The sequence below is a fragment of the Mesoplodon bidens genome (genome assembly GCF_964165515.1).
Source record: "Mesoplodon bidens genome assembly, chromosome: 5".
In the NCBI taxonomy this organism is placed as follows: domain Eukaryota; kingdom Metazoa; phylum Chordata; class Mammalia; order Artiodactyla; family Ziphiidae; genus Mesoplodon; species Mesoplodon bidens.
The window spans coordinates 73,233,320-73,249,203 of NC_138161.1; the positions used below are offsets into that span (position 1 = coordinate 73,233,320).

At 40.4% G+C, this 15,884-nt stretch overlaps 1 protein-coding gene across 1 annotated transcript in view; it reads right to left on the bottom strand.

Annotated features, from left to right (window-relative positions):
* COL6A5 (collagen type VI alpha 5 chain) overlaps window positions 1-15,884 on the bottom strand; it is a gene marked incomplete at both ends in the record, with an annotated part of 108,651 nt that overhangs the window by 80,632 nt on the left and 12,135 nt on the right. The window contains 3 exon segments of the mRNA XM_081235341.1: window positions 2,732-2,930; window positions 2,934-3,307; window positions 5,368-5,920. Coding sequence (XP_081091467.1) covers window positions 2,732-2,930; window positions 2,934-3,307; window positions 5,368-5,920 — 1,126 coding nt within the window.

Here is a 15,884-nt window from a genome sequence, read left to right on the forward strand (position 1 = left end):
CACGATTGGCCCTCAAAGAGAAGAAAAAACAGTGGGGACGAGAAAGCTAATAGACTTTGTTTCAAATTTTAATTAATTACATGATTCATTTGAAAGGACACTGAACACTACTCTGAGAAAGAAAGTAAGATGTTTGACTAGGTTGAATATATTCTTTAAAAAGTCATTACAAAGGCTTGAACTCCCTTCAACATACCCATACTGGAATGTTCACCCAAGTCAAGTACCACTGTACTATTATTAGTAATCCTGTTACTATTAATGCTACCATTTTACATTTGTGTTGAAAATTATCATTTAAAAAACCTGTTTAGCATACAATAATGGTTAGTATTCATGATCACCTTGTGAGGAATTATTCTGTTTGTTAGGTAAAGAAATGGAATTCAGAGGTTAAGTAAGTTGCCTCAGAATACACAATTACTATGCAGAGGAGCTGGTACCTAGGTCCCTTTTATCCTTAAATCCAGCACTTTTTTATATTACAAATTGTTTTAATAATATCATAACCCAAATATTAAAATTTCATGGACAAGTGTTAATAAACAGGGTACAGGGTCATCTCCCTGAAGTCCAGTGTGAAATGGTCCATAACCAAGGGATGATGCTCGGTTCCCTTCAAATGCGAAGGCTGGGATGGGGCAGCACTAAAGTGATCACTGAAGGTAACTGAGACGACGGAGCATGCATCACTGACTTCTACTGCCTGCTCTGCTTTCCCCCCTTTCTTTCACAGCTGTGTCTCCCTAATAAACTTCTTGCATCCCAAACTCCATCTCAGCATGTACTCCAAAAAGACAGGTGTGGGAGATGAGAAGAAAGCAGTCCCCATATTCCTAGGAAAAGACTGTAGTCCTAGTAATGTCCTAGATTTGGTGAGGACCCAGTGATAAAAAAAGCCCAAGCCATGGGCCTCCCTGGTGGCGCAGTGGTTGGGAGTCCGCCTGCCGATGCGGGGGATACGGGTTCGTGCCCCGGTCTGGGAGGATCCCATGTGCCGCGGAGCGGCTGGGCCCGTGAGCCATGGCCGCTGGGCCTGCGCGTCCGGAGCCTGTGCTCCGCAACGGGAGAGGCCACAACAGTGAGAGGCCCGCATACCGCAAAAAAAAAAAAAAAGCCCAAGCCTGCCCAAGGAGCTCGTAGTCTTGTGATGGGTACAGGTAATGAAACAGCAAGTATGTGTTAAGTGCTACCACCAGGAGAAATAGAAGGTGCAGGAGTTGAGGACCACGGTGGGGACACTGCCAGGTGCTGGGTCAGGAAACTGGCAAACAAAGGCTGGATGTGACAGACAAGCTAGGTGCAGCCAAGGGAAGTGGCAGGCTCGTGGTGGGTGGAATGATGCATGCAAAGATGGAGGAATTTCAGGATGATGGGAAAGACTGTGAAATGGGGGACAAGAGGTGAAATGGGGGACAAGAGATGAAGTGGGAGATGTCAGCAGGGGCTACGTGGATCACAGGAGTTTAGAAACTGTAACCTGTGAGCAGATCAGTGACACAGCCCATTGTGTATCAGAAAGATCACTCCGTGTTAAGGATGGTCTGGAAGGGAGCAGGACAGATGGCAAGGGTGGGGGTCTAGGGAAGGACCAGACAGGTGCAAGAATTGAGCTGGCCCCACTCCCTTGGGAAAAGTCATGTTTTCTTAAATACCATTATTCAGTATCTGAAACCAAGAAGCTGAATTTATTGCTTACTTAAGTAAAGTAGAGCTGTGGAGATCAGAAGTAGTTTCACCCAGCCTAGCAAATGCTGGTCCGACACAGCATATGGGGGGAGGTTTTGTTTGGGGCTGGACTATTTCACAGAGATGAGAGTGAGTTAATGTCAGTCGTAGAAACATGATTTGTGTTGGACACAAAAGTAGGTTTCAAACTGGTAGAGAGGAAGGAAGGGAGGAGGAAAAGAAAAAGAGAAGGAAGTCAGAAGAAGGGAGGGAAGAGGAAAGAAGAAACGAAGTTAGCTGGTTGACTGATGCATCTGCCATGTCGGGAGGCCTGGGTTAATATCTGGCCAGGATTCCAGCCTTCCAAGGAGGCACAGAGATCTCCTAGATAACTTGTCAATATCTGCTGCTTTGAGGTCAGGTGGCAAATCTCACCCTTTCCTCCTTCAGATGTGATGCCTCCAGCCCCTCCTGCCCCAGGGTATCTCATGGATCAGCTTTGGCCCCTTCCCTACTGGTTCCTAGCAGCCAGTCTCTATTACCCCATTCCTGGCCTTTATCCAGAAAAGTTCACTATACCACTTGGACTTCCAAGGGCCCTACAGGATGCCAACAATCCCATTTAGAGGCCCCTGGAACTTTGAAGACAAAAGTCTATCTGTTTAAACCATGAAACTCTCCACTTGAGTTTGGCCTGAAACTGATACCGAGTAGTTGCACTTGGGGCCATTAAGCAAATGGGCAGCACAGGCAGCCGTGAAATGAGGAAAGGTGAATATTGCCCTAAGAAGAGTCCTTTCTGCCAAGAAAAAGGAAACAGGGAGGCCAGATAGCAAGGACTGCTTCTGAAACCTTCTTGTATAATGTCTTCAGTATGGTGGCAAAGGACCTTTAGACTCTTGCTTAATCAATAATGCATTTCTTTCAGAGATGAGAAAACTGGTAGCCTGAGCAGAGAAATGTTCATCCTGTGACACCCAGGTAATGGGAAGCCAAGTTATCATATATTTTTTGTGTAAACTTGTATTGCTATCCCTGTAGAAACTTTAACAGCCCAACTTACCCTCTTGTGCATTGGTACACATACTATCTTGCAGAGGCAGGTAAATATCTTTCAGTTTGTTGAAATTACTGACGTGGATAGTATAGCTTTTATTCCCCACCACAGTCTCCAGTTCTTCTTGGTCAGCCTTTCCTACACCCACTGCATAGATGATGATGCCTTTGGCTCTTAATTTTGAAGCCATGTCACTGAGCTGATTTCAGTCATGGGATACCCCATCTGTGATGATGATCAGCATCTGCTTCACGTTTTGTTTGAGACGGCTGCCATGTTCCTCCATGAACATGTTGTTTGCATGCTGCAGAGTCCCGGCAGTGAAGGTATTCCCTTCCGTGTCCCTGGGCCTCCTCAGATGCTCGATGATGGCTGATCTGTTTGAGTACGTATTGAGGTAGAAGAGAACCTCAGGATGATCCGAGTATCTGAGTGCTCCAAACTGAACTCTGTCCGGGCCAACATCTGATTTCTTCACCAAATGGATAGTGATGTTGATCATGCTTTCTTGGTCTTGGGGAAGGATGCTGCCTGAATGGTCCAGCACAAACACAATGTCTAACTGTCTAATCCTTTTACAATCTGAAAGGAGAAGAGAGCAGGCATCACAAACTTTCTGCAGTGTGTTCTGCACAGACAGACTAGAAGGGAAGAAACCATGTTTGCCACATCCCTCCCAAGTGCCAGATACTGTACTTCGCTTAGGTACTGTTGCCATTTTAAAGAGAAAGAACTTGAGGGCTGAGAGATGTACAACTTGCCCATATCATGATTCCAAGGACACTGGCACCCTTATCTATATAACTCCGTGATCAGATTGGTGCTCCTCATGCCTCCTGACCCTATTCTGCTAAATTTCATTGGGTCGTGCAACACCTTTTGCTAAGCAGGCTTTCAACTGGAAGGGAATGTCAGAAGGTAATTCAATGTAGTATAGTGGTGAGACACGACCAATGTTTGCCAGACTGGCCTGTAGTTTTGAAAGGGTCAGGGGCTCAGTGGATAAACTTGGAGTTTCATCCTGCTCCTTCAGGCTCCAGCTGTCTCCTCATCTTCTAGTAGAGAAACTTTCCCATGTGCACCATGCCTCTTTGTATTTATATGTATTCCTTCCCCTGACTTCTCAAACTGGAACCCAGAAAAGCCCACGTAGGGGGAGAGCTAAGTCTCCTGTCACCTCACCCCAGCCCCAAGCCCTCTTCCACATTAGAAGCCAAGCAACCATTCTGGCTCAGTCTCCAAAGTGTGAGCTTGTTTCCACTCTTTTCCTTCCCTAAGTAACTTAAGCACATGCTTCCCAAAGGTTCACCCTCCACCTGCCTATCTTACCTCCAATCCTTATTTCTGGCAATGAAGCCTCAAAATTTCAAGTCTCATCCAATGTGGATGAGCCCAGGCTATGTCAGAAAAAAAAACCAGTGTGATTTGGTGACTACTCATAACTTGATAAATATTTATGAACTGATCTAATGTATGAGTCAGCTAAAACTTCACCTCTTGCTATAGACAGGGTCTCCACAAACATTACATTTCTCAAAATGAAGAAAGGCCAGAAAGAGCCCTTTGGATTTCAAAGGTGGGGCCATGGCCTTAAGGTAAGCCTTTCTTAGAATGTCTCCACAATCCCAAGAGTTTGGGAATCACTGCCATTCTTGGAGGAAGAAAAAAATTTCCAGTTAAGCTGTTGCAAGAGAAATTTTAGAGCTATTGCCTAAAGCTCAGAGTTTATACTAAGACATCTTATTTGTTAACTTTCTGGAATTTTGAAACACATAATCCTGAAGAACGAAGTCCAAAGGAGGACTCTGTTGCCAGAGGAACAATATACAATTACTAATGTTTTGGTTTGTTCCCTTAGTTGTATCCAAAACACAGATAACAACAGCACGTGGTAGATTTAAAAGTTAACCTTACATGTGGATTTATAGCAAGTTCTTACTCGAGTCATTAAAATTGATGGGCTCAAACTGAAGGTTGCTCAATTCAATTTGAAAAGGATTACAGTTTGTCAGATAAAAGTGATGACCTCAAGCAATTGTTTTAAGAAAAGTAGCAAATTAAAAATTTCCAAAGGGATAGACACACGAACAGCTGATACATGATACTTAGGTGATAGAGAGTAAGAGAATAATGTGAAGTAATGAAAATATACACTATAACTTTAAAATACAGAGGATTTTTGTTGGGGGGATGCTGTGCTTAGGATATTGGTTTTAATTTAACTAAGAGGAAGATGAATTTGTATTTCTATTTACTGCTTAACAATGGTTATAGGTAGCCAAGAAACAATTTGGGGAATTATTTGGGATTAAAAATTGGCTCTGGAAAATCTAGGTATGCAGGTACTAAAGAGTTGGAAATTTAATGTAAAATTCTGAGACCTTTTTGGAATATATTTAAAGTCATCAAAATCAGAGTACATTTTGCCAAATTAGTTGACAAAACTTTTATTCTAGAATATGCCTTGGTATTTCGTATATATGTTCCTGAGGTCATGGGTATTTTAACATAGCATAGATAAGACCAAAATGTAATACCAAAGTCCAGTTGGAGGCCATGCCCAGTGTCCAAGTCACTGTTCATCCCACTATAAAGTCAACAGCTCACACCCTTGAGTCCTGAAGCATAACAGGGTCACTTACCATGAAGAGCACACACGCGGAAGATGAGTTTACTCTCTATTGCCTTTAGATCATCGAAGTTCTCAACTTGGAAGACCAGGCTGCCGTCCCCACTGATCTCCTCCAGCTGAGCTCTATTGGCCCCGTACACCCCCACAGAGAAGATGACCACACCTTTGTCCCAAAGAGATTTTGCAGGGTCTATCACATCATCTTGGGCTTCTCTATCAGTGATGAGGATGAGAAACTTTTTGACCATTGAACGGCCCCCCTTGGGCTCAGTGAAGTATGGATCCACAAAGGTTAGTGCACTTCCAGTAAAAGCGTTTTGGCTGATGGGAGACATTCTGTTTATTGCATCAGAAATTTCTTTTTGTGTATAGTATTTATCCAGCTGGAATTCTTCCCTATTATAATCACTGAATTGAATGACACCAATTCGGGTTTTGTCTGGGCCAATCTGAACCTCAGCTAACAGGTTTTTCATGAAGGTTTTCATTTTCCGAAAATTTTCAGATCCTATACTGCTAGAACCATCCACCAGAAACATGATATCGACCTTCATGTATTCACATCCTGCATGTAATCAAAAAGACCAGAAATAAACCAGGTTGGAATTGTCCTCAGAATGTATAAAAGACAGTAAAGCAGAAATAAATCCTTTAATCAGAAAACATCTAAAATTAACTCAAGCAATTTCCATTGCATTTGAAAATTTTATCTGCTTCTTTTGTAGAAGGCTGCTGACTATAACCCTAAATCAGAAATTCATTGAAGATTACCTAAGAAGTTTTAGAGAAGAAATGCAACTTCAAAAGTATTTATTCATTCACTCACTTATGCATATATGCATTATGCATTTATTTATTCATAATTTTTGAAGTTTATGAAATAGAAAGCATCAGGCCATGCATTAAAGATGCAATGGTGATCAAAAAAGAAGGACAGAGAAAAGTAAGCAATTTTTGGCACTAAGATGACTAATATTCCAGGGTTTTATGTATATTCTTGAAACACAAAATTCCAGGTAATCTTTATATAGCATTATTTTCTGGGATAATTTAAAGTGATTTGGGGAGCGGGGACCTTCAAGATGGAAGAGGAGTAAGATGTGGAGATCACCTTCCTCCCCACAACTACATCAAAAATATATATACATGTGGAACAAATCCTATTGAATGCTGACAAAAGAAAAAACAGAGACTAAAGGATAGGGATGAGACCTGCACCTCTGGGAGGGAGCTGTGAAGGAGGAAATGTTTCCACACACTAGGAAGCCCCTTCACTGGTAGAGATGGGGGGTGGAAGGGGGAAGCTTCGGACCCATGGAGGAGAGCACAGCAACAGGGGTGCAGAAGACAAAGAGAAGAGATCCCCTCAAAGAGGATCAGTGCTGACCAGCACTCACCAGACTGAGAGGGTTGTCTGCTCACCCACCGGGATGGGTGGGGGCTGGAAGCTGAGGTTCCAGCTTCAGAGGTCAGATCCCAGGGAGAGGACTGGGGTTGGCTGCATGAACACAGCCTGAAGGGAGCTAGTGTGCCACACTTAGCCGGGAGGGAGTCTGGACCTGCCTAACAGGCAAGAGATAATTGTTTTGGGGTGCATGAGGAGAGGGGATTCCTTCCCTGTCTGCCCACAGGAGGCAGAGCACCACCTAAATGAGCTCCAGAGATGGGTGCGAGCTACAGATATCAGCTCAGACCACAGAGATGGGCATGAAATGCTAATGCTGCTGCTGCAGCCACCAAGAATCCTGTGTGCAAACACAGGTCACTATTCACACCCCCTCAGGAGCCTGTGCAGCCCACCACTGCCAGGGTCCCGTGACCCAGGGACAACTTCCCTGGGAGAACACATGGTGCACCTCAGGCTGTTTCAATGTCATGGCAGCCTCTGCCACTACAGGCTCGCCCCGTGTTCCAATTATAACTACCATACCCCCCATCCCCCCAGCCTGAATCAGCCAGAGACATATAATCAGGTGCTGCTTTAACCCTGTCCTGTCTGGGTGGGAACAGATGCCTGAGGGTGACCTACATGTAGAGGTGGGACCAAAACCAAAGCTGAACCCCAGGACCTGTGCGAACAAAGAGGACAAAAGGAAATCTCTCCATTCAGCATCAGGAGCAGTGGATTAAATCCCCACAACCAACTTCATGTACCCTGCATCTGTGGAATATCTGAATAGACAATGAATCATCCCAAAATTGAGGCGGTAGACTTTGGGAGCAAATGTAGACTTGGGTTTGCTGTCTGCAACTGACTGGTTTCTGATTTTTATGTTTATCTTAGTATAGTTTTCAGCACTTGTTATCATTGGTGGATTGGTTTATTGGTTTTGTTTCTCTCTTCTTTTTATTATTATTATTATTTTATTTGAATAATTTTGAAAATTATTTAAAAATTTTTTTCTTTTATTTTTTTCTCCCTTTTCTTCTGAACCATGTGGCTGACAAGGTGTTGGTGCTCCCGCCTGGTGTCAGGCATGAGCCACTGAGGTGGGAGAGTCGAGTGCAGGACATTGGACGAACAGAGGCCTCCAGGCCCCACATAATATCAATATGCGAGAGCTCTCCCAGATATCTCCATCTCAATGGTAAGACACAGTTCCACCCAATGGTCAGCAAGCTCCAGTGCTCGATGCCCTGTGCCAAACAACTAGCAAGACAGGAAAACAACTCCACCCATTAGCAGAGAGTCTGTCTAAAATCATACTAAGTTTACAGACACCTAAAAACACACCACCAGTGCAGCCATGACTACCAGAAAGACGGGATCCAGCCCCACCCACCAGAAGACAGGCACCAGGCCCCTCCACCAGGAAGCCTACAAAAGCCACTGAACCAACCTCACCCACTGGGGACAGACACCAAAAACAATGGGAACTATGAACCTGCAGCTGGTGAAAAGGAGACCCCAAACACAGTAAGTTAAACAAAATGAGAAAACAGACAAAAATGCAGCAGATGAAGGAGCAAGGTAAAAACTCACAAGACCAAACAAATGAAGAGGAAATAGGCAGTCTACCTGAAAAAGAATTCAGAGTAATGATGGTAAAGATGATCCAAAATCTTAGAAATACAAGGGAGAAAATATAAGAAATGTTTAACAAGGACCTAGAAAAACTAAAGAGCAAACAAACAACGATGTACAATATAATAAATGAAAGAAAAAAATTCTCTACAAGGAACCAATAGCAGAATAACTGAGGCAGAAGAATGGATAAGTGACCTGGAAGATAAAATAGTGGTAAAAACTACTGCAGAGCAGAATAAAGTAAAAAGAATGAAAAGAATTGAGGACAGTCTCAGAGATCTCTGGGACAACACTAAATGCACCAACATTAGAATTACAGTGGTCTCAGAGAAGAGGAGGAAAAGAAAGGGTCTGAGAAGATAATTTGAAGAGATTATACATGAAAACTTCACTAATATGGGAAAGGAAATAGTCAATCAAGTTCAGGAAGCACAAAGAGTCCCATACAGGATAAATCCAAGGAGAAACATGCAAAGACACATATTAAGCAAACTATCAAAAAATAAATACAAAGAAAAAATATTAAAAGCAGCAAGGGAAAAGCAACAAATAACATACAAGGGAGTCCCCATAAGGTTAACAGCTGATCTTTCAGCAGAAACTCTGCAAGCCAGAAGGGAGTAGCAGGACATATTTAAAGTGATGAGAGCAAAAAACTACAACCAAGATTGCTCTACCCAGCAAGGATCTCATTCAGATTCGAATGGAGAAAATAAAAGCTTTAGAGACAAGCAAAAGTTAAGAGAATTCAGTACCACCAAACCAGCTAAACAGCAAATGCTAAAGGAACTTCTGTAGGAGGGAAACAAGAGGGAAAGAAAAGACTTAGAAAAACAAACCCAAAACATTAAGAAAATGGTAATAGGAAAATACATAATGATAATCACCTTACTTGTAAATGGATTAAATGCTCCAACCAAAAGACCTACACTGGCTGAATGGAAACCAAAACAAGACCCATATATATGCTGTCTACCAGAGACCCACTTCAGACCTAGGGACACATACAGACTGAAAGTGAGGGGATGGAAAAAAGATATGCCATGCAAATGGAAATCAAAAGAAAGGTGGAGTAACAATTCTCATAGCAGACAAAATAGACTTTAAAATAAAGATTATTACAGGAGACAAAGAAGGACACGACATAATGATCAAGGGATCAATCCAAAAAGAAGATATAACAATTGTAAATATTTATACACCCAACATAGGACAACTTCAATACATAAGGCAAATACTAACAGCCATAAAAGGGGAAATCGACAGTAACAAAATAATAGTGGGGGACTTACCCCACTTTCACCAATGGGCAGATAATCCAAAATGAAAATAAATAAGAAAACACAAGCTTTAAATGACACATTAAACAAATGGACTTAATTGATATTTATAGGACATTCCATCCAAAAACAACAGATAACACTTTCTTCTCAAGTGCTCATGTAACATTCTCCAGGATAGATCAGGTCTTGCATCACAAATCAAGCCCTGGTAAATTTAAGAAAATCGAAGTCATATCAAGTATCTTTTCTGACCACAACTCTATGAGACTAGATATCAGTTACAGAAAAAAAGATGTAAAAAACCAAACACATGGAGGATAAACAATACACTACTAAATAACCAAAGGATCACTGAGGAAATGAAGGGGCAAATCGAAAAATACCAGCAAACAAATGACAATGGAAACAGGACGATCCAAAACCTATAGGATACAGCTAAAGTAGTTCTAAGAGGGAAGTTTGTAAGAATAGAATCTTACCTCAAGGAACAACAACAACAAAAATTTCAAATGAACAACCTAAAATTATGCCTAAAGCAATTAGAGAAAGAAGAAAAACAAAACCCCAAGGTTAGCAGAAGGAAAGAAATCATAAAGATCAGATCAGAAATAAATGAAAAAGAAATGAAGGAAGCAATAGAAAAGATCAATAAAACTAAAGCTGGTTCTTTGAGAAGATAAACAAAATTGATAAAACTTTAGCTAGACTCATCAAGAGAAAAAGGGAGAAGACTCAAGTCAACATATTTAGAAATGAAAAAGGAGAAGAAATAACTGACACTGAAGAAATACAAAGGATCATGAGAGATTGCTACAAGCAACTATATGCCAATAAAATGGACAACCTGGAAGAAACGGACAAATTCTTAGAAAAGCACAACCTTCTGAGACTGAACCAGGAAGAAATAGAAAATATGAACAAGTCAAAAGCACTGAAATTGAAACTGTGATTAAAAATTTTCCAAGAAACAAAAGCCCAGGACCAGATGGCTTCAGAGGCGAATTCTATCAAACATTTAAAAAAGAGTTAACACCTGTTGTAATCAAACTCTTCCAAAATATAACAGAGGGAGGAACACTTCCAAACTCTTTCTGTGAGGCCACCATCACACTGATACCAAAACCAGACAAAGATGCCACAAAAAAGAAATCTACAGGTCAATATCATGGATGAACACAGATGCAAAAATCCTCAACAAAATACTAGCAAGCAGAATCAAACAGCACATTAAAAGGATGATACACCATGATCAAGTGGTGTTTATCCCAGGAATGCAAGGATTCTTCAGTATACACAAATCAATAAATGTAATAAACAATATTAACAAATTGAAGGATAAAACCCATATGATAATTTCAATAGATTCAGAAAAAACTTTTGACAAAATTCAACACCCATTGAGGATAAAAACCTTCCAGAAAGTAGGCCTAGAGGGAACCTACCTCAACATAATAAAGGCCATATATGACAAACCCTCAGCCAACGACATTCTCAATGGTGAAAAACTGAAACCATTTCCTATAAGATCAGGAACAAGACAAAGTTTCCCACTCTCACCACTATTACTGAACATAGTTTTGGAAGTTTTAACCACAGCAATCAGAGAAGAAAAATAAATTTAAGGAATCCAAATCAGAAAAGAAGTAAAACGGTCACTGTTTGCAGATAACAATACTATACATAGAGAATCATAAAGATGCTACTAGAGCAAATCAATGAATTTGGCAAAGTAGCAGGATAAAAAAATGAATGCACAGAAATCTCTTGCATTCCTATACACTAACAATGAAAAATCAGAAAGAGAAATTAAGGAAACACTCCCACTTACCATTGCAACAAAAAGAATAAAATATCTAGGAATAAACCTACCTAAGGAGTCAAAAGACCTGTATGCAGAAAACTATAAGACACTGATGAAAGAAATTAAAGATGATACAAACAGATGGAGAGGTATACCATGTTCTTGGATTGGAAGAATCAACATTGTGAAAATGACTATACTTCCCAAAGTAATCTACAGATTCAATGCAATCCCTATCAAACTCCTAGTGACATTTTCCACAGACACTAGAAAAAATTTTTTCACAATTTGTATGGAGACAAGAAAGACCCAAAAGCAATCCTGAGAAAGAAAAATGGAGCTGGAGGAATCAGGCTTCCTGACTTCAGACTATACTACAAAGCTACAGTAATCAAGACAGTATGGTACTGGCACAAAAAGAGAAATATAGATCAAGGGAACAGGATAGAAATATCAGAGATAAACCCATGCACATATGGTCACCTTATCTTTGATAAAGGAGGCAAGAATATACAATGGAGAAAAGTAGCCTCTTTAATAAGTGGTGATGCAAAAACTGGACATCTACATGTAAAAGAATGAAATTAGAACACTCCCTAACACCATACCAAAAAATAAACTCAAAATGGATTAAACACCTATATGTAAGGCCAGACACTACAAAACTCTTAGAGGAAAACATAGGCAGAACACTCTATGACATAAATCACAGCAAGATCCTTTTTGACCCACCTCCTAGAGAAATGGAAATAAAAATAAACAGGGCTTCCCTGGTGGCGCAGTGGTTGAGAGTCCACCTGCCGATGCAGGGGACACGGGTTCGTGCCCCAGTCCAGGAAGATTCCACGTGTTATGGAGCAGCTAGGCCCATGAGCCATGGCTGCTGGGCCTGTGCATCTGGAGCCTGTGCTCTGCAACAGGAGATGCTACAACAGTGAGAGGCCCATGTACCACAAAATAAATAAATAAAATAAACAAATGGGACCTAAAGAAACTTAAAAGCTTTTGCACAACAAAGGAAACCATAAACAAGACGAAAAGACAACCTTCAGAATAGGAGAATATATTTGCAAATGAAGCAACTGACAAAGGATTAATTTCCAAAATTTACCAGCAGCTCATGCATCTCAATTTCAAAAAAAAACCAAATAACCCAATCCAAAAATGGTCAGAAGACCTAAATAGACATTTCTCCAAAGGAGATATACAGATTGCCAACAAACACATGAAAGGATGCTCAACATCACTAATCATTAGAGAAATGCAAATCAAAACTGCAGTGAGGTATCACCTCACACTGGTTAGAACGGGCATCATCAGAAAATCTACAAAGAATAAATGCTGGAGAGGGTGTGGAGAAAAGGCGACCCCAATGCACTGTTGATGGGAATGTAAATTGATACAGCCACTATGGAGAAGAGTATGGAGGTTCCTTAAAAAATTACAAATAGAACTACCATATGACCCAGCAATCCCACTACTGGGCATATACCCTGAGCAAACCATAATCCAAAAAGAGTCATGTACCACAATGTTCATTGCAGCTCTATTTACAACAGTCAGGACCTGGAAGCAACCTAAGTGCCCATCGATAGATGAATGGATAAAGAAGATGTGGCATATATACACAATGGAATATTACTCAGCCATAAAAAGAAACGAAATTGAGTTATTTGTAGTGTCGTGCATGGACCTAGAGTCTGTCATACAGAATGAAGTAAGTCAGAAAGAGAAAAACAAATACCATATGCTAGCACGTATATATGGAATCTAAAAAAAAAAAGTTTCTGACTAACCTACGGGCAGGACAGGAGTAAACATGTCGATGTTGAGAATGAACTTGAGGACGTGGGAGCAGGAAGGACAAGCTGGGAAGAAGTGAAAGAGTAGCACTGACATATATATACTACCAAATGTAAAATAGATAGCTAATGGGAAGCAGCTGCCTAGCACAGGGAGATCAGCTCAGTGCTTTTTGACCAGTTAAAGGGGTGGGATAAGGAGCATGGGAGGGAGATGCAAGAGGGAGGGGATATGGGGATATATGTATACATATAACTAATTCACTTTGTTATACAGCAGAAACTAACCTAACATTGTAAAGCAATTATACACCAATAAAGATGTTAAAACATAATAAAGTGATTTGATAAACACTACAAATCAATATTAGAAATTTGGGTGAAAAGCTTTTACTAGAGATAATAAGTACATTAGTAAGCACATATCCATTCAACATGGACTGTTCCTTTATTTATACATAAAATTTGTAGATACCCTACTGACTGGAAGTGGATGTTTATATGCATATATATATGTATCTGTACATATATACATGCATAGAAGACCAAGTTCTATAAGCCATAAAAATGTGTTATTAATTCATGGTTCAGGAGTTGTGTGTGTATATATATATATACATATATATGTATCATAGTATATATTTATATTACATATTCTATATATAGTATAAATATATTTTCTTTAGCATGTATCTCCTTAGTCTTAACCCTTTTGTCTATCTGTTATCACTGCCATTCTTTTACCAGCCCCTCCCTCAATACTCACAGAAGCTATCCCATAGTATTTGAAAATGTATCATCATTTTTCAAATGATGATACATTTGAAAGCGATGATACAGTATCAGCCATAGAAGAATTAAAAGATGCTATCTGTTTTTTAATAACTTGTATAAGGCTCACCAGAGAGTATTAAAACCATCATTTGAGATCCATGCTGCCCTGGAGCCATTTTGAAAGTTGTAAATAGGGAAGTTCCCGAAGACGTTTGTGGCCTTGGCAAAGCCCCAGCTCTGCAAAGTGTGGAAGGTTCTCTTCCATGAACACATGTCAAAAGAGGAGACTTTTACCTGTGGTTCAGTATTCACAGGATGTACCTCCGCATCTCTATTTGTGATGGAAGCTGCTTCTTGCCCTCTACCATCTCCCACTCTTCCATGTCAATAAAAGAGTTTCAACTAGGCAGATGGTCACCCAGGTAAAGACTATATTTCCCAGGCTTCCTTGAAGCTAGATGTGGCCCTGTGACTAAATTTTTGATAGTAGATATTAGCAGGACTGATTTGGCCACTTCTGGGACTTAACAATAAAACAACTGAGCATGGTGGGCTCCCCTGGCCCTATCTCCCTTTCCACAAATGCAGGGTGATGAGGACTGGAGCTCCATTTGACCTAGAGATGGGTGCTATGTGTTGAGTATGGACCAGCCTCTTTTCTAGACCTGTACTGCTTACCCTGGACTATTACACAAAAGATAAACAATATTCTATGTTGTGTAGTTTAGGGTCTTTTTGCTAGAACCACTTAACCTGCCCCTGAACCAATACACAGTGTCACTCCATCCACATGTGCTCTGAGACCAGTCAGTGGTTTCCAGGCCCTCCAGCATAGGGTCCTTAGTTTTCCTGCCTCTCTATTCACCATATTATGGCTCATTTCCTTGTCCACAGTTTGTCTCCCCCCGTCAGGTGTGCCAGGGTTTTGGCACCTGACCTGCAACTACCTGATCAACAAAAAACATACTGTCTTTCTTCAGCTTGGTCCATGGCTTTCTCCCTTGAGAAGACCTGAAGTACAATCTATTTTAGGTTTTCTGAAACCCTTTTACTTTCCTTGGCATCAACTCCAGGAAACGTCAGGGAACCTGTACTCTTACACTCATTCTAAGACATCCTGAAGACCCTACTCTACTACTGTCCATAACAGGAAGAAAAAAATCAATGAAGTTGTGATTTAGGATTTTGCTGTTAATGCTACTTATTTGCTGGCTTATTTTTCTTTGGATTTTAGTGACTCAGAAAAAATTCTAACACATTTTCACTTTTGTAAGTTCAAGTAAGTTAGAATTCTTTTCCCTTCCACATCAGTGAACACCTTGACCAACTTTTAAAATAGCCACGTTTTATGTAGCACTTACCATGGGCTAAGTTCTCTTTTAAGTGCCCTGCATGTATTAGCACCTTTAAGCTTCACAATATGCCTACACATATGGGACAAAGGCAGGTAGACAGTAAGTAACCAATTCAAGGTCCACAGCCAATAATTGATAAATCTGGGTTGTGAACTTTGATGCTTTGACTCCATCATCCTTTATCTTAATCAATAAGTAACATGACTCTTGGCAGACAATATTTTCAGGTGCTAACACTCGCGGTAAACACACACCATCTTCAAGTAGTAAGTGGCTATTATTATTTTTTTAAATTTTTTTGAAGTATAGTTGATTAACAATGTCACGTTAGTTTCAGGTGTACAGCACAGTGATTCATATATATATATATATATATATATATATATATATATATATATATATATATACGTTTTCAGATTCTTTTCCCTTATAAGCTATTACAAAATATTGAGTACAGTCCCCTGTGCTATACAGTAGTAGGTTT